Source organism: Leptopilina heterotoma, unplaced genomic scaffold (genome assembly GCF_015476425.1).
Source record: "Leptopilina heterotoma isolate Lh14 unplaced genomic scaffold, ASM1547642v1 Lhet_152, whole genome shotgun sequence".
Classification (NCBI taxonomy): domain Eukaryota; kingdom Metazoa; phylum Arthropoda; class Insecta; order Hymenoptera; family Figitidae; genus Leptopilina; species Leptopilina heterotoma.
The window spans coordinates 1077854-1101610 of record NW_025110868.1 but is presented as its reverse complement, the minus strand read 5'-3'; the positions used below and the strand labels follow the sequence as shown (position 1 = coordinate 1101610).

At 20.5% G+C, this 23757-nt stretch overlaps 1 protein-coding gene across 2 annotated transcripts in view; it reads left to right on the top strand.

Moving 5' to 3' along the window:
- LOC122498593 (tyrosine-protein phosphatase non-receptor type 13-like) overlaps positions 1-23757 on the top strand; it is a 244057-nt gene that overhangs the window by 136513 nt on the left and 83787 nt on the right. For both annotated transcript variants that reach the window (XM_043606394.1, XM_043606393.1), the window contains exon 3: positions 22112-22284. In XM_043606394.1, coding sequence (XP_043462329.1) covers positions 22112-22284 — 173 coding nt within the window. The remainder of the gene's footprint in view (positions 1-22111; positions 22285-23757) is intronic.

The window sequence follows — 23757 nt, the reverse complement described above, 5'->3', positions numbered from 1 at the left end:
ATTAGTTCATGTTTCATTATTTATTATTTATTATTTATTAATATTCGCTTATTTATTTATAAAATTATTTTTATTAACTAAAATAAAACTTAACTAAAAAAAATAAATTAATTTTATCCATATCTTAAATTTTCTTTTTCAGTGAGTTATCCAAAATGATAGATGCAATTTTTAAAGACACGCGAACCACTCTTTATATATCAATTTAATTAAATCTTTATTTATCGTTCCACTTTACAAAGAATTTCTTTTATCTTTTTATTATTCTTTTTCTTAACCAAGAAGAGGTAAAGACTATTATTATTTTACAACTGTTATCATCATTATCATCATCGTCAAGGAATGAAAAATTATTTTTTCGAGTAAAAAACGAAAACTTGGACATAAAAAAAATTGCTGTACTTTAAATTACTTTATTTATTTATTGTATTTATTAGTAAATTTATTTATAAAATTATTATTATTAATTATTTAATTATTGCTTACTTGTTGTTATTATTAATTAATTAATTATTGCTTACTTGTTGTTATTATTAATTAATTAATTAATTATTGCTTACTTGTTGTTATTAATTAATTAATTAATTAATTATTGCTTACTCGTTATTATATAGTAATAAATACAGAATAAAGTTAAAGAAATAATAATAAAAATTTGATTCGTTCTTTAAAAGAATTTTTTCTCTTTTTGACAGTCTATTTTTGACAACAAGTCAATTGAAATACTCAAAAAGAAAGTAAAGAGAAAAGAAGGTATATTAATTTCTGACGAAAAAGATATACGACTTTTTAATTAACGAGATGCATTTATAAAGTTCAGTAACTGCAATTCTTTTTCTGATGACCTAGTGCAGTCAAGTATTCTCCTAAAATATATGTCAACTATTCTTCACTCATCGTGAATGCAAACAGAGGTTAATGACAAGTTAACATAAAAAAATGCTACATTACTAATAATAAAGCTTAATTAACAATTTTTTTTTACTCACCCTCTCTTATATATACATAAAAAGAAAATTCATCTGCAAATAGAAATAATAAATTTCTTATTTTTCATTCTTAATTTTTATTTTTATAAAAATTATCAGATTTTTGAATATTTCTTTTTTCAAATATATAGAAGAAGATTTCTGATCAATATTTTTTACAACAATGACCGGCAACTTTATTTATATTAATTTAGTCTTTTATTAATATTTATTATATTATAATTACAGTATTATTATTGTTATTATTATTAATAATTAATAATTAATTATTGTTATTATTTTAATTTTTTTTTAATAGTCCAGCTGGTCAATAAAATGACCATTATTTCCCTAGGGTAATAATGAGTTCTTTATTGACCTGTGAGTCAATAAAGTGTAATTTTTTATAAAAATATTGATCAGTGGTCAGTAAAGTACTCATTATTACCCTAGGACAATAATAATCACTTTATTCACCGCGTTCGCAGTTCAACAAAGTTTACATTATTACCCTAGGGCAATAAAAAAATTTGTTTTCCAAAGAGAAGGGAATTTGGCTTTTTCAAAATTTCAAAATTTGGCAAATGAGAAATAATAATAATAATATTTTAATTTATAATACCAGCTGGTCAATAAAATGACTATTATTGACCTAGGTCAATAATGGTCATTTTATTGACCAGGACTAGTAAAATATATTAAAACATTATTATTTCTCATCTTAGAAATTTTAAAAAAACCAAATTCTCTTATTTTTGGAAAAAAAATTGTCCTTTAGACTTTAATATTTTAATTTTTTAATAGTCCAGGTCAATAAAAATTATATAAAATTATATTTTATTATTTTATTTAATAATATTGACCAGCGGTCAATAAAGTACCCATTATTAACCTAGGTCAATAATGGTCATATTATTGACCTGGAATATTAAAATATATTAAAATATTATTTTCGAAATTTTGAAAAAAGCCAAATTCTCTTCTTTGTGAAAAAAAATTCCTTCTTTAGACTTTTTAATAACGCGAAAAAGTATAAAAATAAAATAAAATCTTGAAACCAGGAAAAAAAGAAGAGAGAGAGAGAGAAAAAATAATTTTTGCACGCGAAATATAAAAGATTATAAAAGATTTTTCTTTGTATCTTTTTTTTTTATCATCAGTCCTTTTGCATTGGCAATGCTCTGGAGAGGTAAATCCGTAAACTGTGAATTTTATATTTCGAAAAGATATTTCGGGAAAAAAATATAAAACCTACGTTTCACTGGTATATAGTACAAGCTCGACATTTATAAATGTGTTAAGCGTCAGTATTTCGATAGTCGATGATTCGCCGGTACATAAATATAAACTCGTTTTTTCTGTCTTTCTTTCTTTTTTTTTTTTAAAAAAACCCTCTTTAACGGAAATAGTAGTAAATAAAAAAGAAGAATAAAAATAGGTGGGTAGAGGTAAAAAAAATTAGGTGGTAAAAAATGAAACTAGAAAAGGATGAAACGTGTCTCTATATATATATATAGTAATCCCAAACATATGAGGTCGGTTCTGTTCAAACTGCGCGAATCGTCACATTTTGTCTCTCTGTATTTACTCTTTTTCCCCACATTTCCCATTGAAATGTGTGTCTGTGTGTTCCACTTCTTTTCTAGATTTGCTACTTCTTTTTTTTTACATTGCAATAAATTACATGACAAAAGAGTCTCCTCAAAGTGAACAAGACTTTAAAGGGAAATTTAGAAAAAAAAAAAATTTTTACACGAGGAGATGACGTGATAAAATTTACAATTATCGTCAGACGGACGAATTTACTAAAATAAGACAGAAAAAGTGGGGGAAAAAATTTAAAAACTAAAAAAATAATTTTTATTCTCCATCTACGAAAGTAATTTTTAGTTAATAAAAATTATTTCATTAATAAATAAACGAATATTAATAAATAATAAATAATAATGAAAAAAGAACTAATAATAATAAATAACAATAAATAGTATATAATAAATGATAATAAATTTAGAATTTTAGTTTTTGTTTTCAAATTTTAGCGCCATTATTAGTCTAAAGGCGCTGCTGTTGCTAAATACAAAAAAGGCGCGATTTTTAAAAAATAAAATTAATATTCTGTTATTTTAAAAGAATAATTTACGAAAACACTTTTTCTCTAACACGACCTTAGATTTAATTTTATTTTTAATAATAAATAGTATAAATAATAAATAAAAAAAAATTTACAGAATTATTAAAATTAATTAAATAATTAAAATTAAAATTTCAATATCTACTATTTTAATAAAATATTTTCAAAAAAAAATAATTTAATTTTTGAAGAATTAGTTGTAATTTTTAGAAATAGTTCAATTTCAAGAAGGCTTTATGATTGAAATCATTATAAATATTTTAATTCCTGTTGGAAAGATAAATAGGTTTTTAAATATTTACTTTTTAAAAATAATTTTATTTTTGAATGTAATTCGATTTAGAAATTATAAAAAAAATGAGTCGTCAAATTTTTCGAGAGCTACTTTTTTTTTAGTCTTGAAGCTACAGCTACTACTGGTCCCACACAATCTTACTTTTAATTTTTACTTGGAAATAAATAGTAAATTAGAAAATAAGAATTTTAATTTTAGTTATTAAATATTGGCGCCATTATTACAGAGGTGCTGCTGTTGCTAAAAATGAAAAATCTGGCGCGAAATTTGAAATAAGAAAATATAAAAATAAATTTTTATTTTCTATCTACGAAAATAATTTGTAATTATTATAAATAATAGTTAAATGGATCCTGAGTTCAGTGAATTAAAATTGAAAAATTCTACAGAGTAATAAATAGCATATAGTAAATAAAAATAAATTTAGAATTTTAGTTTCTTTTTTTAAATATTGCCGCCATTATTCTAGAGGCGCTGCTGTTGCTATATAGTAAATAAAAATAAATTTAGAATTTTAGTTTCTGTTTTTAAATATTGCCGCCATTATTCTAGAGGCGCTGCTGTTGCTAAAAATGAAAAATCTGGCGCGAATTTTGAAATATAAAAGTAATATTCTTTGTGTTTTGAATGAGAAGTAATTTACAAAACCACTTTTTGTCTTTTGGAACAATAAACGTATATAAAATTAAATTAATTTTTTTTTTTTAAAGAAATTTTTCGATTATGATAGTAGTAAAAAAAAATAATAAACATTAATTGTGCAAAAGTTTGTCGTAAAAATGCTGTGTAAAAAATATTACATGAATCTTTTTCTCTTAAAAGAAAAACTGGTGTGAAAATGTTCCGAAAATTTATGGTACCACTATAAATAAAATAGATAGAATCAGCGTTGTCTGTGACTCGAGAGAAGTGAAAATTCTAAACATATGAACTAGATTCAACATTGTTCGCGAAGAAGAGAAAATGGAAAATTTTAATAATTTTTACTTTTCGAATATATAGTGAAAAAAGTGTAGTATTTTTTTTCTTCTCCTCAGAATGAAAATAGCATTTTATCTCACTACTCGTAACATTATGCTCATCGCTCTTTTTTTCCAATTTATCGGAGCATCCCTGTGTTAATGAGTTCCAGTCGGTATTTTCCTTCGTTTTTCTTCTCACAACTATACGATGCAGTCGATGTAGATTGTGCGGGTTTACGTAATTTAGACAAGCTTCCAAAGTTTTATGAGTTTTAAAAACCATTTTTTGTTAATACGTTTTCTCAAATATAAAGTGCCTCATCAGTGTCATCAATGTAAAATCTCTTCTCTCTTTTGAGATTGATAACAAAAAAATTTATTCTAAAAAGAAAAAAAAATCTCACATCTCTTTTTGCGACTCATTTTCTAAATATGTTGATAATTTGGAAATATTTCAATTCATTTCAGAAAGTGAATGAAAATTTGTTTATTTTAGAATTCATTTCATTTAGGACTATGATATTTGACACTGCAAATCATTAAAATTATTTAGAAAAGAAAAAAAAATGCAATTTTCGATTTTTGAATAAATTACATAAGGAAATTCCTTGGAGGGTAAAGTTGAAATTGAGAAGAGTAAGTGTTTTCAGCATGAGCGGAAGTGTCGTAATGCGAAAGTCGATTTCAAGTGCACTGCGGTAGGTTTGAGTGCCGAGTTGGCGCATCTAGATGTAATTAATGACCAAAGATGGAACCAGATTGAAAGAGGGTTGTAGTAAAAGGGCAAGGTGTTACTCTAAGGGCAACTGAATAGCATGTCCATTTACATACTGACTTGATCGAATTACATAACTGATAATTTAAAATTAAATAAAAAATTCGAAATAAAATTTAATTAAATATTTAAGTTATTAAATAAAATATTCAATTCATTAAATAAAGTATTCAATGAATTAAATAAAATATTCAATTAATTCAATAAAGTATTCAGTTAATGAATTAATTAAATATAATAATCAATTAATTAAATAAAGTATTCAATTAATAAAATAAAATACTCAATTAATTAAGTAAAGTATTCAATTAATTCAATAAATTATTCAATAAATTAAATACCTTGAAAATTTAATTAATTAAAATCTAAATGAAATAAAAATCAGTAGTTAAATTAGGGTCCTGAGAGACAAAAAGTGGTTTTGTAAATTACTTCTCATTCAAAACACAAGGTATATTACTTTTATATTTCAAAATTCGCGCCAGATTTTTCATTTTTATCAACAGCAGCGCCTCTAGAATAATGGCGGCAATATTTAAAAACAAAAGCTAAAATTCTAAATTTATTTATATTTACTACATGCTATTTATTACTTTTTATTACTCTGTAGAATTTTTCAATTTTAATTCAGTAAACTCAGGATCCATTTAACTATTATTTATAATAATTACAAATTATTTTCGTAGATGGGAAATACAAATTTATTTTTATATTTTCTTATTTCAAAATTCGCGCCAGATTTTTCATTTTTAGCAACAGCAGCGCCTCTGTAATAATGGCGCCAATATTTAAAAACCAAAATTAAAACTCTTATTTTCTAATTTACTATTTATTTCCAAGTAAAAATTAAAAGTAAGATTGTGTGGGACCAGTAGTAGCTCTAGCTTCAAGACTAAAAAAAGTAGCTATTGAAAAATTTGACGACTCAATTTTTTCATAATTTTAAAATTGAATTACATTCAAAAATAAAATAATTTTTTAAAAATAAATATTCAAAAACCTTTGTTTCCTTCCAACAGAAATTAAAATAGTTTAAATGATTTAAATCCTAAAGCCTTCTTGAAATTGAACTACTTCTAAAAATTACAACTATTTCTTCTAAAATTAAATTATTTTTTAGAATTTTTAAATAAAATTATTCAAAACTTTAATCATTTCCTAGGAAAATAGTAAATTATTATTACAGTTTTATAACATAATTAAAATTTTCAAATATTTCAATTCAAAGATCTTTTAATTATTTCCCTAAAATTCACATCATAATGCTTCTAATATTTATTTATTTAATATATTCAACTGTTATTTAAATTTTCAACTGATATTCAATTTTAAATCAATTTTTATTGGAAAATTCTACGAGAATTCAATTATTTCAATACAAAAATAGAATATTTGATGAATAATATTGATTATTTCTTAAAATTGAATTTTTATAAACATTTAAAAATTTTTTTAAATAATTGAATTTTTACACTAAGGATTTTATTAAAATTTATGAAAATAATTAAATATATACTTGCAATGAATTTTATTTAAAAGTTTTTTTTAATTATTCATATTCTTTTGGCAAATTTTTAATTAAAATGATAGATATTGAAAGTAATTGAATTTCGAAAAATTTTTGAAAATAATTGAATGGTTTGAAACAATTTTATTAAAAATTTATTGAATTGTTTCGAAGAATTTTATTAAAGTTTTTGAGAATAATTAAATTTCTTTTAAACAAATTGTAGCCCAATTTTTTTAAATAATTGAATTTTTTTGAAGAATTTGAATAAAATTTTTAAGAATAATTAAATTCTCTCGAAGAATTGGAATAAAATTTTTAAGAAAAATTGAATTCTTTCGAAGAATTTGAATGAAATTTTAAAGAATAATTGCTTTTTTCTTTGGAATTCATTTAAAATTGTATTTAAAAAAATTGAAACCTTGCGATGAGTTTTATTATTTATGAAAATAATTAATTTCTTGTAACGAATTTTATTAATATTTAAAAAAAATTAAATTCTTGCAAAGAACTTTATGAAATTTTTTTTTAAATAATTGATTTCATGCGAAGAAGTTTATAAAAATCTTTTTAAAATTAAATAATTAATTTTTTCTAAAAATTTCTTGAATAAATTGTGTTTTAAATAATTGAATTCATGTACAAATTTTATTATTCAAAAAAATAATTAAATTTTTGCAAAGAATTTTTTGATTCAAAAATTTTTTTTTAAATAATTGAATTCTTTTGGAAAATGTTTTATTAAAAAAATAGATATTGTAAATAATTGAATAGTAGTAAATAGTACAAAATAGTACAGAATAGTACAAAATAGTACAGAATAGTACAAAATATTAGTAAATAGTTGTAAATAGTAGTAAAGTAGTAGTAAATTGTAGAAAATACCGAAAAATAGTAGCAAATAGTAGTAAATAGTAAATGAGTACAAAGCCTCAAAAGTTAGCACTTCGTGGCGAATAGAAAATAAAAGGAATTTAAAAAAAAATGTTAAAGCTGCGTTTATTAATATTTATTCTAATGTGTAATGGACGCGCGTACTATTATAAGAAACTTGTTAATGTTTCTTATTCATAAAATGTATTATATTAAACACAATGGAATTAATGGGATGAAAGTTTAGGAAAGTAGAGTGAATGTGTGTTGAGAGCGAGAAGTCATCATCGAGAACAATGAACAATAATCGTAATTTTGTATCAACTTGGCACATGAATCGGTTTAATAACGTTTTAATGCTTCGTTGAACGTATAGCGAAGAAGGAAAATCAATGCCATCCAGGCAAGAATAGAAGGCATAATAATCGACACCTATAAATATCATTTAACTTAAATTACAAAAAATTCTCACTATTCTCTATATGATTGTACAATCATAAAGAAGAAATTTAAAAAATAAAGAATAAATTTCTAACATCAGTTATTATTTTCATCTCATTTTATTTAAAAGTTTAAAAAATAATTTATTATTATTTATCTAAAGTTTATTTATTTATTTATTTATTTATTTACTTATTCCAAATCAAAATAGTTATTTTTTGGTAAAAATTAATTTAAAATAATACCCCAGATAACAATAGAAGAATTTTACTTTTTGTTTTTAATTTTCAAATATTGGCGCCATTATTCTAGAGGCGCTGCTGTCGCTAAAAACGAAAAATCAGGCGCGAATTTTGAAATTTAAGACTTATATGTTTTGTTTTTTTGAATATGAATCATTTTTTCCCCAGGGTAATAAAATTAAAATTTTGTTTCCTAAAGTCAAAAGATTATTTTTCTCCCAGAAAAAAAATTGATATTAAATTTTTAATCTTGGTTTTGTTCCTTAGAGTCAAAAACTCTTATTTTACTCCCCAGGGTTTAAATAAACTTTATTTCTCCACTTTTCTAGTTTGGAAAGACATTATTTTTACCCTAGGGTATTAAAAAGGGATTTTTTGGTCTAAAGTCAAATAAAAGTATTTTTTTATTCTAAAGTCAAATAATAGTATTTTTTAATTTTTAATAAAACAATAAAATAAATATTTATTATTAAATAAAAAAATTTAGTAAAAAAAAACTAGTAAAAAAGGTGTAAATAAAAAGACTAAATATTTTTTTTAAGTAAAAAGCAGATTTAAAATAAAATTGAATGAGACAGAAATTAAAAATAAAATGTAAGATATTGTTTTTAAATCTTTAATTACATTTTCACTCTGTTATTGAGAAATTTTCTCTGGTTTGAAAATTTTCTCATCCTAACGAGTTTTTCCTAGTGTATAAAAAGAATAGCAAATCAAATCTTATTCGTAGCGTAAAAACTTGGGATTCTGTATTGAACAGGGTGTTGTTCCATTTCAAAGCAATTTCACTCTTTCATTTGAAAACAAAAGAAAAATGATACAAAAGAAGAATTTTCAACATTTTCGACCATATATCTGCTTTATATATATACAGGTATTTCTCTTTTTTTTTTTTTTTGTTTCGCGATATACTAGATGCGGATGATTACAGTTATTTTCAATAATTCAAAAAATATTTTGCAATAAATTTTTAACACTATTTTTATTTTTTTTATTTACTTATTTACTTAGGTATTTTTTTTCTTTTATAAAGTTATAAAATTGAAAAAATAAAATTTGAAAATAAAATAAAGTGAAAAAAATAAAAAATAAAATAAAAAAATAAAATAAAGTGAAAAAAAATAAAGAAATAATTAAAAAAATAAACAAATATAGAAAATAAAATTAACTACAATAATTTTTGTTTCTGTAAAAATTATAACAAATAAATAAAAATATAAATAAAATTGAACCTGTTTAGAGCTGTAAATATTTAGTTTTGAAAGAATTGAAAAATAATCTAAGGAATCGGTAAAAAAAATTACAAACTTTTTCGGTTTTAATTTATTTACATAATAAGCTGCTAACTAAAATTATTACTCTTAGTTTTATTTTAATTTCCAAATTAGAAAAGAAAAAAAAATTATAATTATAAAAAAATTATCAAACCAGTCATACTAAAACACCTTTTAACCCCATTTTCTTATATCAATAAGGAATTTGCGAATTAACCGTTCATCGAGCTTGAAAAATGTGTGCATAGAAAACAGCAGTTTTTATCAGCTTTTTAATTTGAATACTCATTAAATTGGCAAATACTTTCATAGGATTCTTAAAAAAAGTCAAGCGCAAAGTTTTGTTTAATTCAAGGAAAATAATTCTTGTAAATTGCATTCTAACAAATTTTCTATTTTTATTGCAATATTTTTTTGAAAAATATATTTAAAAAAATGATTTTATAAAATTTTTATATAAAAATTGATTTCATAAAAAGATTTACAAAATTGATTTTTTATTTATTAAAAATAATTCTATAGAAATTTTATAAAATTGATTTTTAAAATATAAAAAAAAAATAATACAAATAATTGGTAAATAAATAAAAAATAATACATTATTTTGTAGTAAATAAAAAATGTTATAAACAAATTTTACAAAATTGATTTCATAAAAGAATTTTGCTAAACTGATTTTATAAAATATTTTACAAAATATTTTACAAAATTGATTTTACAAAATATTTTACGAAATTTGTTACAAAATTGAACTTATGGAAAATTTTGTAAAATTAGGTATAATTTTATAAAAAGTTTACAGAATAAACTTTATAAAAAATTTTACAAAAATTCATTTTATAAAATATTTTACAAAATTGATTTTATTGGAAAATTTTACAAACTTAATTTTATATCAAAAATTTGCAGAATCAACTTTATAAAACATTTTACAAAAATCGATTTTATAAAATATTTTACAAAATTGATTTTATTGACAATTTTACAAAATTAATTTTATATCAAAAGTTTACAGAATAATCTTTATAAAAAAATTTACAAAAATTGATTTTATAAAATATTTTACAAAATTGATTTTATGGAAATTTGACAAAATTAATTTTATATCAAAATTTTACATAATCAACTTTTAAAACATTTTACAAAAATTGATTTTATAAAACATTTTACAAAATTGATTTCATAGAAATTTGACAAAATTATCTTTATATCAAAAATTCACAGAATCAACTTTATAAAAATTTTACAAAAATTAATTTTATAAATTATTTTAAAAAATTGATTTTATAGAAAATTTTACAAAATTAATTTTATATCAAAAGTTTACAGAATCAACTTTATAAGAAATTTTACAAAAATTTGATTTTAGAAAATATTTTTAACAAACATATTTATTTTTTTCAATTCAATTCCACAATCAGAATGGATTTCTATTTTTCCAACAGTATTTAAAAAAATATAAGAACTAGATAGCAATTTTTTCAATCTTTTCATGCAAAAATCCATTTCAATTTTTTTGTTTTTAGTTTTTTTTTTATTTTTGTTTTTTTTTATTTCACGCGGTCGACTAAAATAGAAAAAAGTAAAACGATTCGATGTCAAGACCGATAATAACGACTGACTGGTTTCTACTCAGTAAACCTTAAAAAGAGAGAGAGAAAAAGAAAAAGAACAAAAAGAAGAAATGAAAAATTTTACGATGTCTATTATGTTTTTATCTAGAATCTATATTTTATAAGAAATAAACAAAAAATTACTTCTTGTTTTGTTCACACATGATGTAGAGTCGTAAAATTACAAGTACCACGAGTCTTTTTAATGTTGACACTTGTTTTATTGCCAAAAAATTTTACAATCCGAAGAATGTGGTTTTTGACGACTATTATTACCATCGCGAAATGACTTTTATTTTAGGTTAAAAAAAAAAATTTAATTCAAAAAGTCGTAAATTTTCTAAAAATATAAAAAGTTGTTTGTATTAAATTTAGGGAGGAAAATCATCTTTTTTGGCACTAGGGACACAAAAAAAACTGTTTTTTAATTCTGGGGAGTAAAAGTGGATGTTTTTGACTCAAGGGGACAAAGCAGAGACTTTTAATCCTAGGGAGCAAAATCATGTTTTTTGTCACTAAGGAGAAAAGCACTGTTTTTCAACACTAGGGAGTAAAACAAATGTTTTTAACTCTAGGAAAGAGAGTAGAGACTTTCAATCCTTAAAGTTTATTAACTTCCTAGAAAATAAAACAGACCTTTAATAAATTTAAAATAAATAAATTTAATAAAATTTTAATAAAAGTTATTAACTCAAGGAAACAAAACTCTTTTTCAATCCTAGGGAGTAAAATAATAGTTTTTAACTCTAGGTCTCTAAACACTGTTTCACAATCATCAGTAAAAGAAAATTAGTTTAACTCTAGGGAGAAAAACAAAGTTTTCCAAACTGGGGATTAAAATGAAAGTTTTTGGCACTTAGGGAGCAAAGCAAAGACTTTTCGTCCTAGAGAGTAAAATTTACAGTTTTTAACTCTGGGGATCGAAACAAAGTTTTTGACTCTAAGAAACAAAACCAAGACTAACAAAACCCTTGTGAGAAAAATAACCTTTTGATTTTAGGGAATAAAATGTCGTTTTCCTGCCCTAGGGAAAAAAATATCGTCTTTCAAACCAAGAAAATTAAATAATACTTCATTCCAAGAACGAAAACAAAATTTCTCATTTTCTCTCTTCTTTTCTCTTTTCTGTAGAGAAAAACAAAAAGAATATAGCTGATTTTACTATTTTTAAAATCGTCGAATGTAATTCAAAACGGGATGAATTTTGTAATTTAAATTTTAAACTAAAGATAGAATATATATTTGTTATTCAGTACTCAACATTTATAACAGAGATCACATTACGAAGAGTCATGTTTCTCATATAGGGACCCCCGGCTTTCATTTACATATCCATACACCTGCATAGTTTGTGGGGTTATACCTGCATTCTCTAAATTCTCTAGGTGCCAGCATGGACCCATGGCTGTCACAATAGTTAACCAGATTATTTTGAATCACAATAGAAGCCAAATTCTTGAAATCCTTAATTACTTTGGAAATAACTTTCAATAAAATTACACATTTTATTATACAATTATTTCACTTTTCTTCTACAACTAATTCAAAAAGCAGTTAAAATAAAAATAATTTACAAGAATTCAATTATTTTCCCGCAAAGAATAACATTTTTCACGAAAATTCAATTATTTAAAAAAAAAATTAAATTAAATTCTTCCCAAGAATTCAATTATTTTTATAAATAATAAAATTTTTTTGCATTTTTAATATAGTTTTACGAAAAATGCTCAAAAGAATTCAATTATTTTCAAAAGATTTATAATATTTTTCGTAACAATTCAATGCTTTTTAAAACCTTTAATAAAATTCTCCCTTAGGATTCAACTTTATTTTACTAATAAAATTTATCTCAAGAATTCAATATTATTCATTAAATAACAAAATTGTTAACATGAATTCAATTATTTTTATAAATAACATAATTCTTCGCTGGAAAACAATTATTTTTTTTTGAAAATAGATAAATTCTTTCTTAAATTCTTCACTATTATTCAATTATATTCCCAATTAATAAAATTTTTCATGAAAATTCAATTATTTAAAAAAGAATTTAAATAAAATTCTTCGCAAAAATTCAATTTATTATTTTCATAAATAATAAAATTCTTCTCAGAAATTGAAAACTTCTTTCTTTAATTCTTCACAATTATTCAATTATTTTCCCAAATAATAAAATTTTTGACGAGAATTCAATTATTTTAAAAAAAATTAAATAAAATTCTTTGCAAGAATTCAATTATTTTTATAAATAATAAAAGTCTTCTCAGAAATTTAATTGCCTAACTTTAAAAATTTTAATAATATTCTTCACAATAATTCAATTATTTTCCCAAAATAATAAAATTTTTCACTAGAATTCAATTATTAAAAACGATTTAAATAAAATTCTTCACAAGAATTTGCAAAAATAATTAAATAATAATATTCTTCTTAGAAATTCAATTATTTTTTTAAAAATTAATAAATTCTTGAATTATTTCTTTAATTTTCTACATTTATTCAATTATTTAAAAAGAATTAAATAAAGTTCTTCGCAAAATTCAATTATTTTCATAAATAAAAAAATTCTTCTCAGAAATTCAATTATTTTTTTAAAAATTAATAAATTCTTGAATTATTTCTTTAATTTTCCACATTTATTCAATTATTTAAAAAGAATTAAATAAAGTTCTTCGCAAAATTCAATTATTTTCATAAATAAAAAAATTCTTCTCAGAAATTCAATTATTTTTTTAAAAATTGATAAATTCTTGAATTATTTCTTTAATTTTTCACATTTATTCAATTATTTAAGAAGAATTAAATAAAATTCTTCGCAAGAATTTACAAAAATAATTAAATAATAAAATTTTTCTCAGAAATTCAATTATTTTTTTAAAAAATGAGAAATTCTCGAATTCTTTCTTTAATTTTTTCACATTTAATCAATTATTTAAAAAGAATTAAATAAAATTCTTCGCAAAAATTCATATATATTTTCATAAATAATAAAATTATTCTCAGAAATTTAAATATTTTTTAAAAAATTATTGTAATAATTTTTTTTTAATATAATTTATAGAAAGAATTGAATTATTTTCTAAAGTGTTAAAAACTTTCTCTAAAAATTAATTATTTTCATAAATAATAAAATTTTTCACAGGAATTAAATTATTTTCAATTACATTCTTAACAATAATTTAATTATTTTTATAAATAATAAAATTCCTCCCAAGAATTCAATTATTTTCATAAATAATAAAATTTTTCGTAAAAATTCAATTCTTTTCATAAATAATTATGTTTAATAAAATTTTTTTAATAAAATTTATAAAAAGAAAATTCAATTATTTTCATAAATAATAAAATTTTTCGTAAAAATTCAATTCTTTTCATAAATAATTATGTTTAATAAAATTTTTTTAATAAAATTTATAAAAAGAAAATTCAATTATTTTCATAAATAATAAAATTCTTCTCAATAATTCAATTGCCTAACTTTAAAAATTTTAATAATATTCTTCACAATAATTCAATTATTTTCCCAAAATAATAAAATTTTTCACTAGAATTCAATTATTAAAAAAAAATTAAATAAAATTAAAAAAACGTATTTTTTTATTCTAATGTCAAATAATAGTATTTTTTAATTTTTAATAAAACAATAAAATAAATATTTATTATTAAATAAAAAAATTTAGTAAAAAAAAACTAATAAAAAAGGTGTAAATAAAAAGACTAAATATTTTTTTTAGTAAAAAACATATTTAAAATAAAATTGAATGAGACAGAAATTAAAAATAAAATGTAAGATATTGTTTTCGAATCTTTAATTACATTTTCACTCAATTCAATTATTAAAAAAAAATTAAATAAAATTCTTTACAAGATTACAATTTTTTTCAGAAATAATAAAATTCTTCTCAGAAATTCAATTATTTTTTAAAGAATTGAAAAAAATCTTTAATTTTTCACAATTGAATTTTAATTGAACTTTCCAATAAGAATTGATTTAAAAATGAATTTCAGTTGAAATTTGAGATAAATAATAATTGAATATTGAAAGCAATTATTATAGTACAATTTTTTTTAGAAATAACTAAATTTTAAAAGATAATTAAATTGAAGTCATTGAAAATTTTAATTGTTGTAAAACTGTAATAACATTTAAATTTTGACTTTGAAAAATTATTAATCAATTTTCTTAATTCCTGTGAAAAATTTAAATTAATTTTTATTAAATAATTTTATTTGTTTACTTTTAAAAATCACTTTTAAATACCATGTATTTTTTAGGATAAAAATTAAGAAAATAATTGAATTTTTTTAGGATAAAAATTAAGAAAATAATTGAATTTTTAAAAAATTGAGAATTAAAGTTCTCAGCAGAATTGGAATAAAAATAAATATTTTTTATTGACATCAAGTCAGGGAAATACTGAATCAAATTTTTGTGTATGAACTAAAACAATTTTTTTTTATTCGTTAAAATTAATTTTCGATAGCTACTTCTTTTTATACTTTTTTAAAATTAATTATTGAGTGTGAAGCTTGGATTCTAAATATATTTTTTTATATTCTGTAGTGTTAAATAAACAGTATTATTAATACATTATTTTTATCGTGGCTTTTTTATTTTATTTTTTATGATACGTTTTTTGTTCATTAAATGATTAAACGTAATTAATTAATTAATTAAATTAATAAATAAATGAATTAATAATTAATTTATTAATTTAATTCGTAATTAAAATTAATTTTTAATGTTTTTTCTGTTCTAATTTATTACAGAAAGAAATGATTTATCGATTACAGTACCTAATGATAATAATTATAATAAAAAAAAAAGAATAACAAATAATAAAAAATACCTTTAAACTGGATATGGGGTAATCCCGTCTTTTTGGTAATTATAATAATTGTAATATTGTAATAATAATAAAGATAATAACGAAAATAATAATAATAATGAGGATAGTAATAAAAATAATAATAACAATAATGATGATAATAATAATAATAATGATAATAATAATAAAAATAATAATTGAAAACTGTAGGAAACGTGACGTTTGAAGCATCCGTAGTAATTGTTTTCGAAACCTGTTACCAATTGTATGAAACTACAATGCATGTGAGCATGTGACATACATTTATGTATACATATGTATATCCTAATTCCTGTACTTGATTGCTGTGTAATTAATTAGTTTCGGTATAGTTCTTGCGCGCATACTAAATTGATCCCTGCGCAGCAAAACTCGCACGATTTATGTGAGAAATTAGGGGAAGAAAAACGTTTCCTCCGAAACAAACTTTCATATTAAACGCTATAATATACATCACACTTTTTTTTCGTCACTTTTCTTCTTTTACAGTACCTTACAGGGCTCGGATCTTCTTTAAGACTCAAAAAAAGTCGCTGTAGTTGCATAAATTTCCAACAAAAGTCACGAAAAGTCGCACAAAATTTCCGAAAAAGTCGAAAAAAAGTCGCATGAAATCTTAGAAAAAATCAAAAAAACGACAAAGAGAAACACAAAATTGTCAAAATTGTAAAAAAAATCACATTTCTCGACAACAAATACATTAATATCAAACAATTCGGAATAAATTTTTAAAAAATTTAATAAAATTCATAGCAAAATTTTAATTATGTATTAATAACATTTTTTTAAAAATTCTCTTTAAAATGTCAATTATTTTTATAAATAATAAAATTCTTCTCTGAAATTCAATTATTTAAAAAAAAATTTTTAATAAAATTCTTCTCTAAAATTTAATTATTTTCAAAAGTAATAAAATTCTTCGCAGATATTCAATTATATTCAAAATTTTATAAATAATAAAATTCATCATAAAAAAATAAATAATTTTCAAAAATTCTAATAAAATTCTTTGCAAAATTCAATTATCTTCAAAAGTAAGGAAAATTCTTTACAGAAATTCAATTATTTAAAAATTTTTTTTTTTAAATTCTCCTCAAAATTTCAATTATTTTTATAAATATCAAAATTCAATTACTTTTAAACATTTTTTAAAAAATCTGTTCAAAATTTCAATTATCTTTGTGAATAATAAAATTCTTCTCTGAAATTCAATTATTTGCAAAGAATTTTAATAAAATTCATCCTAGAAATTCAATTATTTTCAAAAGTAATAAAATTCTTGGCAGAAACTAAATTATTTTCAAAATTTCAATTATTTTTATAAATATCAAAATTCAATTACTTTTAAACATTTTTTAAAAAATCTGTTCAAAATTTCAATTATCTTTGAAAGTAATAAAATTCTTTTCTGAAATTCAATTATTTGCAAAATTCTTAATTAAATTCTTATCAAAAGTTAAATTATCTTTATAAATAATAAAATTCATTCTAGAAATTCAATTATGTTCAAAATTAATAAAATTCATCCTAGAAATTCAATTATTTTTAATTTTTTTTTAAATTTCTCGTCAAAATTTTAATTATCTTCATAAATAATAAAATTCATCTTGGAAATTTAATTATTTTCAAAAGTTCTGTTAAAATTCTTTGCAAAATTCAATTATGTTCAAAAGTAAAAAAATTCTTCACAGAAATTCAATTATTTTCCAATTTTTTTTTAAATTCTCCTTAAAATTTCAATTATCTTTGTAAATATCAAAATTATTCTGCAAAATTCAATTATTTACAAATGTTTTATAAATTTGTTTCCAATAATTCATATATTTTCATAAAAAATAATTAAAAATTTTTTTTTATAAAGTCTTATAATATAAAATATAATGATTTTATCACTCGGTCATCTTTAATTATTATAAAACATGAAGACATCGATTGCTCCGAGTCGAAGACTCGGAGTGATCGATTTCTTCATGTTTTATAATATATTTTTTCTGAGTTGTTTAATTTCAAAAAGGTTTGAATTTGAATCTTTTGAAAAATTTTAATCCCTATGGAAAAATAATAATTAAATATTTATTTAAAAAAGAAATTATTGATGTTTTCGAAAAATTTGAAAGAAATTTGTAAATAAATGTAACAGAACATTTTTTTGACTCAAATTTTTTTCTTTGAATTAAAAAAAAAATTTTAATTTCAGTCGCATTTTACTAAAAAAAATTTCGAAAAAGTCGATTAGTCGCGATTTTTTCACAAAAAAGTCGAAAAAAGTCGAAAAAGTCGCACAATCCGAGCCCTGTACCTATAAATTTCTACCAAAAAAAAAAAAAACAAAGAAAAGGAAAATAAAATACAAAAAGAAAAAAAAATAATTTCCATAGGAAAATTTCAAAGTGCGAGAATTTATTTAATGGCTCATTAAATTGTCTCTAATTTAGAGTAGTGAGGTAGGAAAAATTTGTAATTTCCACGAGAGTGAAATTTTATATATATAAAATTCTCTAAAAAGAATAATATCTTGCTAAACAGGAATGCAGAGAGCATTTAATTTGTTTCAAAGGACTTTCTCAATTCTCAAGTTAGGGAAGAAATCCAGAGTATGCACAGTTTCGTAAAGCAGTTGCATTTACGTGAAACTCAAATTATCCTGGCTTTAATTTTAATTATAAAGGACTTGAAATGTATTTGGGATTTTAGACTGTTTTTGCACGAAACAACTAAATGAATGTTAAATGGAAAATTTGATACTGTAATAAATTAAAAATGTTAAAATAAATATGAGACTTATCATCACTTGCACTTTTTCCAATTTGTTCTCAAGTTCTTTCCAGATTTCTAAATTTCAAAATCAGATTTATTTTACATTTTAACACTGGAAAAACAAGAATTTTATTTTTTTTAAAGTTGTCAAGCAAAGAAGTTTAGTTTTTTCGTTCATTTTTTGCGAGAATAAAAATAATATTCAGGAATTTATGATTAAATAATTCACTCACCAATAGCAAACCCTTTTTGAACAATGCGAAGACTGCCAATTCGATACGTCCTCCTCTTTTTTGTCCTTTGAGTCTAAAAAAAAAAATTGACAATTAGAATTTCATTTCAATTTTAGAATATTGTTTACTTTTAATTATTTATAAATTAATTATTATTTTATATTGATTTACTATTTATCTCTTTGTGTTTGATTCATTCTTAAGGTTTTGTGGGAGAAAAAATTATTTCATAAATTTATTTCTTATTGAATTACTTTTCACTTAAAAGACAAAAAAATATTTTCGATTTGAATTTTTTAGAAGTGATAGACGAAGGGAAACAATTTTTTTGATAACTTTTCCCATATGTTCTTCATTTTCTAATGTAATTTTGATTTTATTTCTTAAAATTCGCGCCAGATTTTTATTTATTAGCAACAGCAGCGCCTCTAGAATAATTGCACAAATATTTGAATAAAGAAATTAAAATTATAAAATTTTTGCAACTATACACAAATTCTTAGTATTTTTGAAAAAGTCCTTTGACAATTTTCAAACTCATTTGTTGACAATTCAATTTTACAAAATTTCAATTATTAGGAAATTCTTTAAATAAATATAAATTAGAAAATAAAAAATTCAAATAATATAAAAAAAATTCAATTAAACTTTTTTCAATTATTTAAATACAAATAACAATAATTTATTGAATAATTAAATGTTCCTGAAAATTAAATTCTCATATACAGCATTTTATCAACAAATTTTTAAATAATTAAATTCTTTTGACGAATTTAATTAAATTTTTTAGGAATAATTACTATTTTTCGAGGAATTCAATTAAAATTGTATTAAAAATAATTGAAATTCTGCGATGAGTTTTATTATTTATGAAAATAATGGAATTATTATGAAGAAATTTGTAATAAATTTGTAAATAACTGTATTACTGTAAAATTTTTAGTATTTATGAAAATAATTAAAAGTTTGCGTTCAATTTTATTAAAATTTTTTTCAATAACTGAATTTTTTTGAAAAATGATATTAAAATTGAAAATTGAAATTTGATATTGATATTAAAATAATTGAAATTTTGACAAGAATTTTATTAAAATTTTTAAAAATAATTTAAATTTTGACAAAAATAATTTAAATTTTTAAAAATTGAAATTTTGACAAGAATAATTAAAATTTTTTAAAAATAATTGAAATTTTGACGGGAATAATTAAAATTATTAAAATTTTTTAAAATAATTGAAATTTTGCCAAGAATAATTAAAATTATTAAAATTTTTGGAAATAATTGAAATTTGTCAAGAATTTTATTAAAATTTTTGAAAATAATTAAAATTTTAACAAGAATTTTATTAAAATTTTTAAAAATAATTTAAATTTTGACAAAAATAATTTAAATTTTTAAAAATTGAAATTTTGACAAGAATAATTAAAATTTTTTAAAAATAATTGAAATTTTGACGGGAATAATTAAAATTATTAAAATTTTTTAAAATAATTGAAATTTTGCCAAGAATAATTAAAATTATTAAAATTTTTGGAAATAATTGAAATTTGTCAAGAATTTTATTAAAATTTTTTAAAATAATTGAAATTTTAACAAGAATAATTAAAATTATTAAAATAATTAAGAATTTGACAAGAATTGACAAGAATTTTATTAAAATTATTAAAAATAATTGATATTTTGACAAGAATAATTAAAATTTTTGAAAATAATTGAAATTTTGGCAAGAATTTTATTAAAATTTTTTAAAATAATTGAAATTTTGGCAAGAATTTTATTAAAATTTTTTAAAATAATTTAAATTTTAACAAGAATAATTAAAATTTTTTAAAATGATTGAAATTTTGACGAGAATAATTAAAATTATTAAAAATAATTGAAATTTTTACGAGAATAATTAAAATTATTAAAATTTTTGAAAATAATTGAAATTTTGACAAGAATAATTAAAATTATTAAAATTTTTGGAAATAATTGAAATTTGTCAAGAATTTTATTAAAATTTTTGAAAATAATTGAAATTTTGACAAGAATTTAATTAAAATTATTAAAAACAATTGAAATTTTGACAAGAATTTTATTAAAATTATTAAAAATAATTGAAATTTTGCCAAGAATTTTATTAAAATTTTTTGAAAATTATTGAAATTTTGACAAGAATTTTAATAGAATTTTTGAAAATAATTGAGTTTCAGAGAAGAATATTATTTCTAAAGATAATTGAAAAATTTTGACAAGAGTTTATAAAAATTTTTTGAACATAATTGAATTTTTGCCGAAAAATTTTATTACTTTTGAAAATAATTGAGTTTTTGCAATCATTTTTAATTTCTCTGAAATTCTCTAAATTATGTCGGTATACAATTTACGAATTTTTCTTACTTTTTCTTTCAAATTACGGACTTTACGGGCCTTTTTTAAAAAAAACTAACTAACTGACTTTCTTTATTTTATTTCTATTTATCATTTACTATTTAGTAATAAATAAATAATTCAAATTACGGTCATGTAGAGAAAAACGTGGTTTTTGTAAATTATCTTTCAGTTAGAAAACAAATATTAATTTTATTTTTCAAAATTGCCGCCAGATTTTTAGATTTAAGCAACAGTGGCGCCTCTGGAGAAATGGCGCCAATTTTTGAATTTTACATAAATTAAAGTTCTGTAATTTGTACAACAAATAAAAAATTCTCAGTTTTTAATTTTATTCTATCAATTTTCAATTCAATTTTTAATTTTATTCTATTAATTTTCAATTCAATTTTTAATTGAATTTTTAATTTTATTCTATTAATTTTCAATTCAATTTTTAATTGAATTTTCAATTTAAATTTCAATTCAATTTTTAATTTAATTTTCAATTTAATTTTCAATTTAATTTTCAATTTAATTTTCAATCTAGCAAATTTTTGTTTATTTTAACTTTATAAAAAATACGTTATTTTTTTAAAAAAAGAACAAAAAAAATTGTCCCTTTTTCCTCATCAACGGAGTTGGAAGATTTTAATAATGAATCAAGAGAGGAGAGAGAAGAGTCAAGAGTTAGAGGGAGGAACACAAGTGGGATTTAATATACGTGACTTGATTTGCTTTTTGAGGCAGAAATTGACTATACTATTCGTCTCGTTTCGTGTCGTTCTAATTAAAATGTGTCGTTAATTTGTTGCACAGATGGTGGAGTGGTGGATGGCTCGAGAGCAGGACCAGTGGTCACACCAAACACACTGGAATTGACTCCACGAGGTAGAGTGACTTTACTGCAGGCATCACCGGAAACTGCACGAACTTATCTACCACCGGAATATCGTCCTGGACGCGTCTACTCTGACACAGATTCTGAAAAGGTACATCCAGACCAAAAAGCTAATTGCCCCATTCCATTCGCTTCACATGAAATTTACTTTTCAAATATTTTTCTGCCTCAGTTAATTTTTAATTTGCAAAAAAATAATTCTCTTTTCTCCTTTTTATACATAACGTTTCATACATTTATCCTACCATTTAAATTCATAACTAAAAGCAAAATGCATGGATGAGAAATATTTTAAAAGAGCCTCTCTTCTCATCGCTATTTTTAATAATTACGTAGGTATGATTTTTATAGAAATTTTCTTGTGTGACTTTGAAAATATTTTCTGTCTCGAAAAAATTGAAATTGAAAACAAAAGGAATATTTTCTTTCTCAAAAAAAAAAAAAAATGAAATGAATTTTTTTTTCTCAAAAAAAAATCGAATATTTTCTTTCTCAAAAAAAAGAAAAAGAAACTAAATGAATAGTTTTCTTAGAAAAAAAACAAAATATTTTCTTTTTTAGAAATCAAAAAGAAAGAAAAATATTTTCTTTATGAAGAAGAGAAGACAAAAAAAAATAATTTCTTTCTTAAAAAAACAGAAAGAAAAAATCAGGTTTCTTTTCCAAAAAGCAGAAACAAAAAAATATTATTTTCTTTTTCAAAAAACAAAACCAAAACGAAAAAAATATTTCTTTTGCAAAAAGGAAAAACAAAAAATTTTTCCTTTATTAAAAAAGTAAATAGAGAGAAAAAAATTAAATAAATACAATTTTTTTACCTATTGAGAATGAAAATAATGTTTTTGTTTTTTCTTTTCCAGAATAAAAATATTTATTTGATTTTGTTTCTTTTTTGAAAGAAAGAAAACAGTTTTTGTTTTTGCTTCTTGAGAGAACAAAAATAATATTATTTTTTTTGTGTTTTTATTTTTTGAGAAGGAAAATATTTATTTTTGTTTTCTTTCTTTAAAGGCAAAAACAAAAATAAATTATTTTCGTTCTAAAAAAGTGAAAACAAAAGCAAAAAACCAAATTATATTATTTTTGTTCTCAAAAGGCGAAAACAAAAACAAACAATTTTTTCTTTATTAAAAAAAAAGTGAAAACAAAAAATTTATTATTTTTGTTTAAAAAAAAAAAATTTTTTTTCTTTATTATAGAGGATATTTAAACAAATTAAATAAATAACAAAAAATAAATTTTTGTTGTTTTTTGAAAATAAAATATATTATTTTCCTTCTTAAAAAGCGAAAACAGAAACAAAAAATTTGTTCTTTATTGAGAAAGCAAATAGAGATAAAAGAAATTAAATAAATATATTTTTTACGCTTTTTGAGAATGGAAATAAATTTTTTGTTTCTGACTTTTTAGAAAAAAAAATATATTTCATTTTGTTTTTTGGAAATAAAAATATTTGAATTGCTGTTTTTTTTTTTTGCTTTTAAGGAAAGAAAATATTTATTTGATTTCTTATTTTTCCTATTTGTTTTTTTTTAGAAAGAAAATATTTTTGAGAATAAAAATA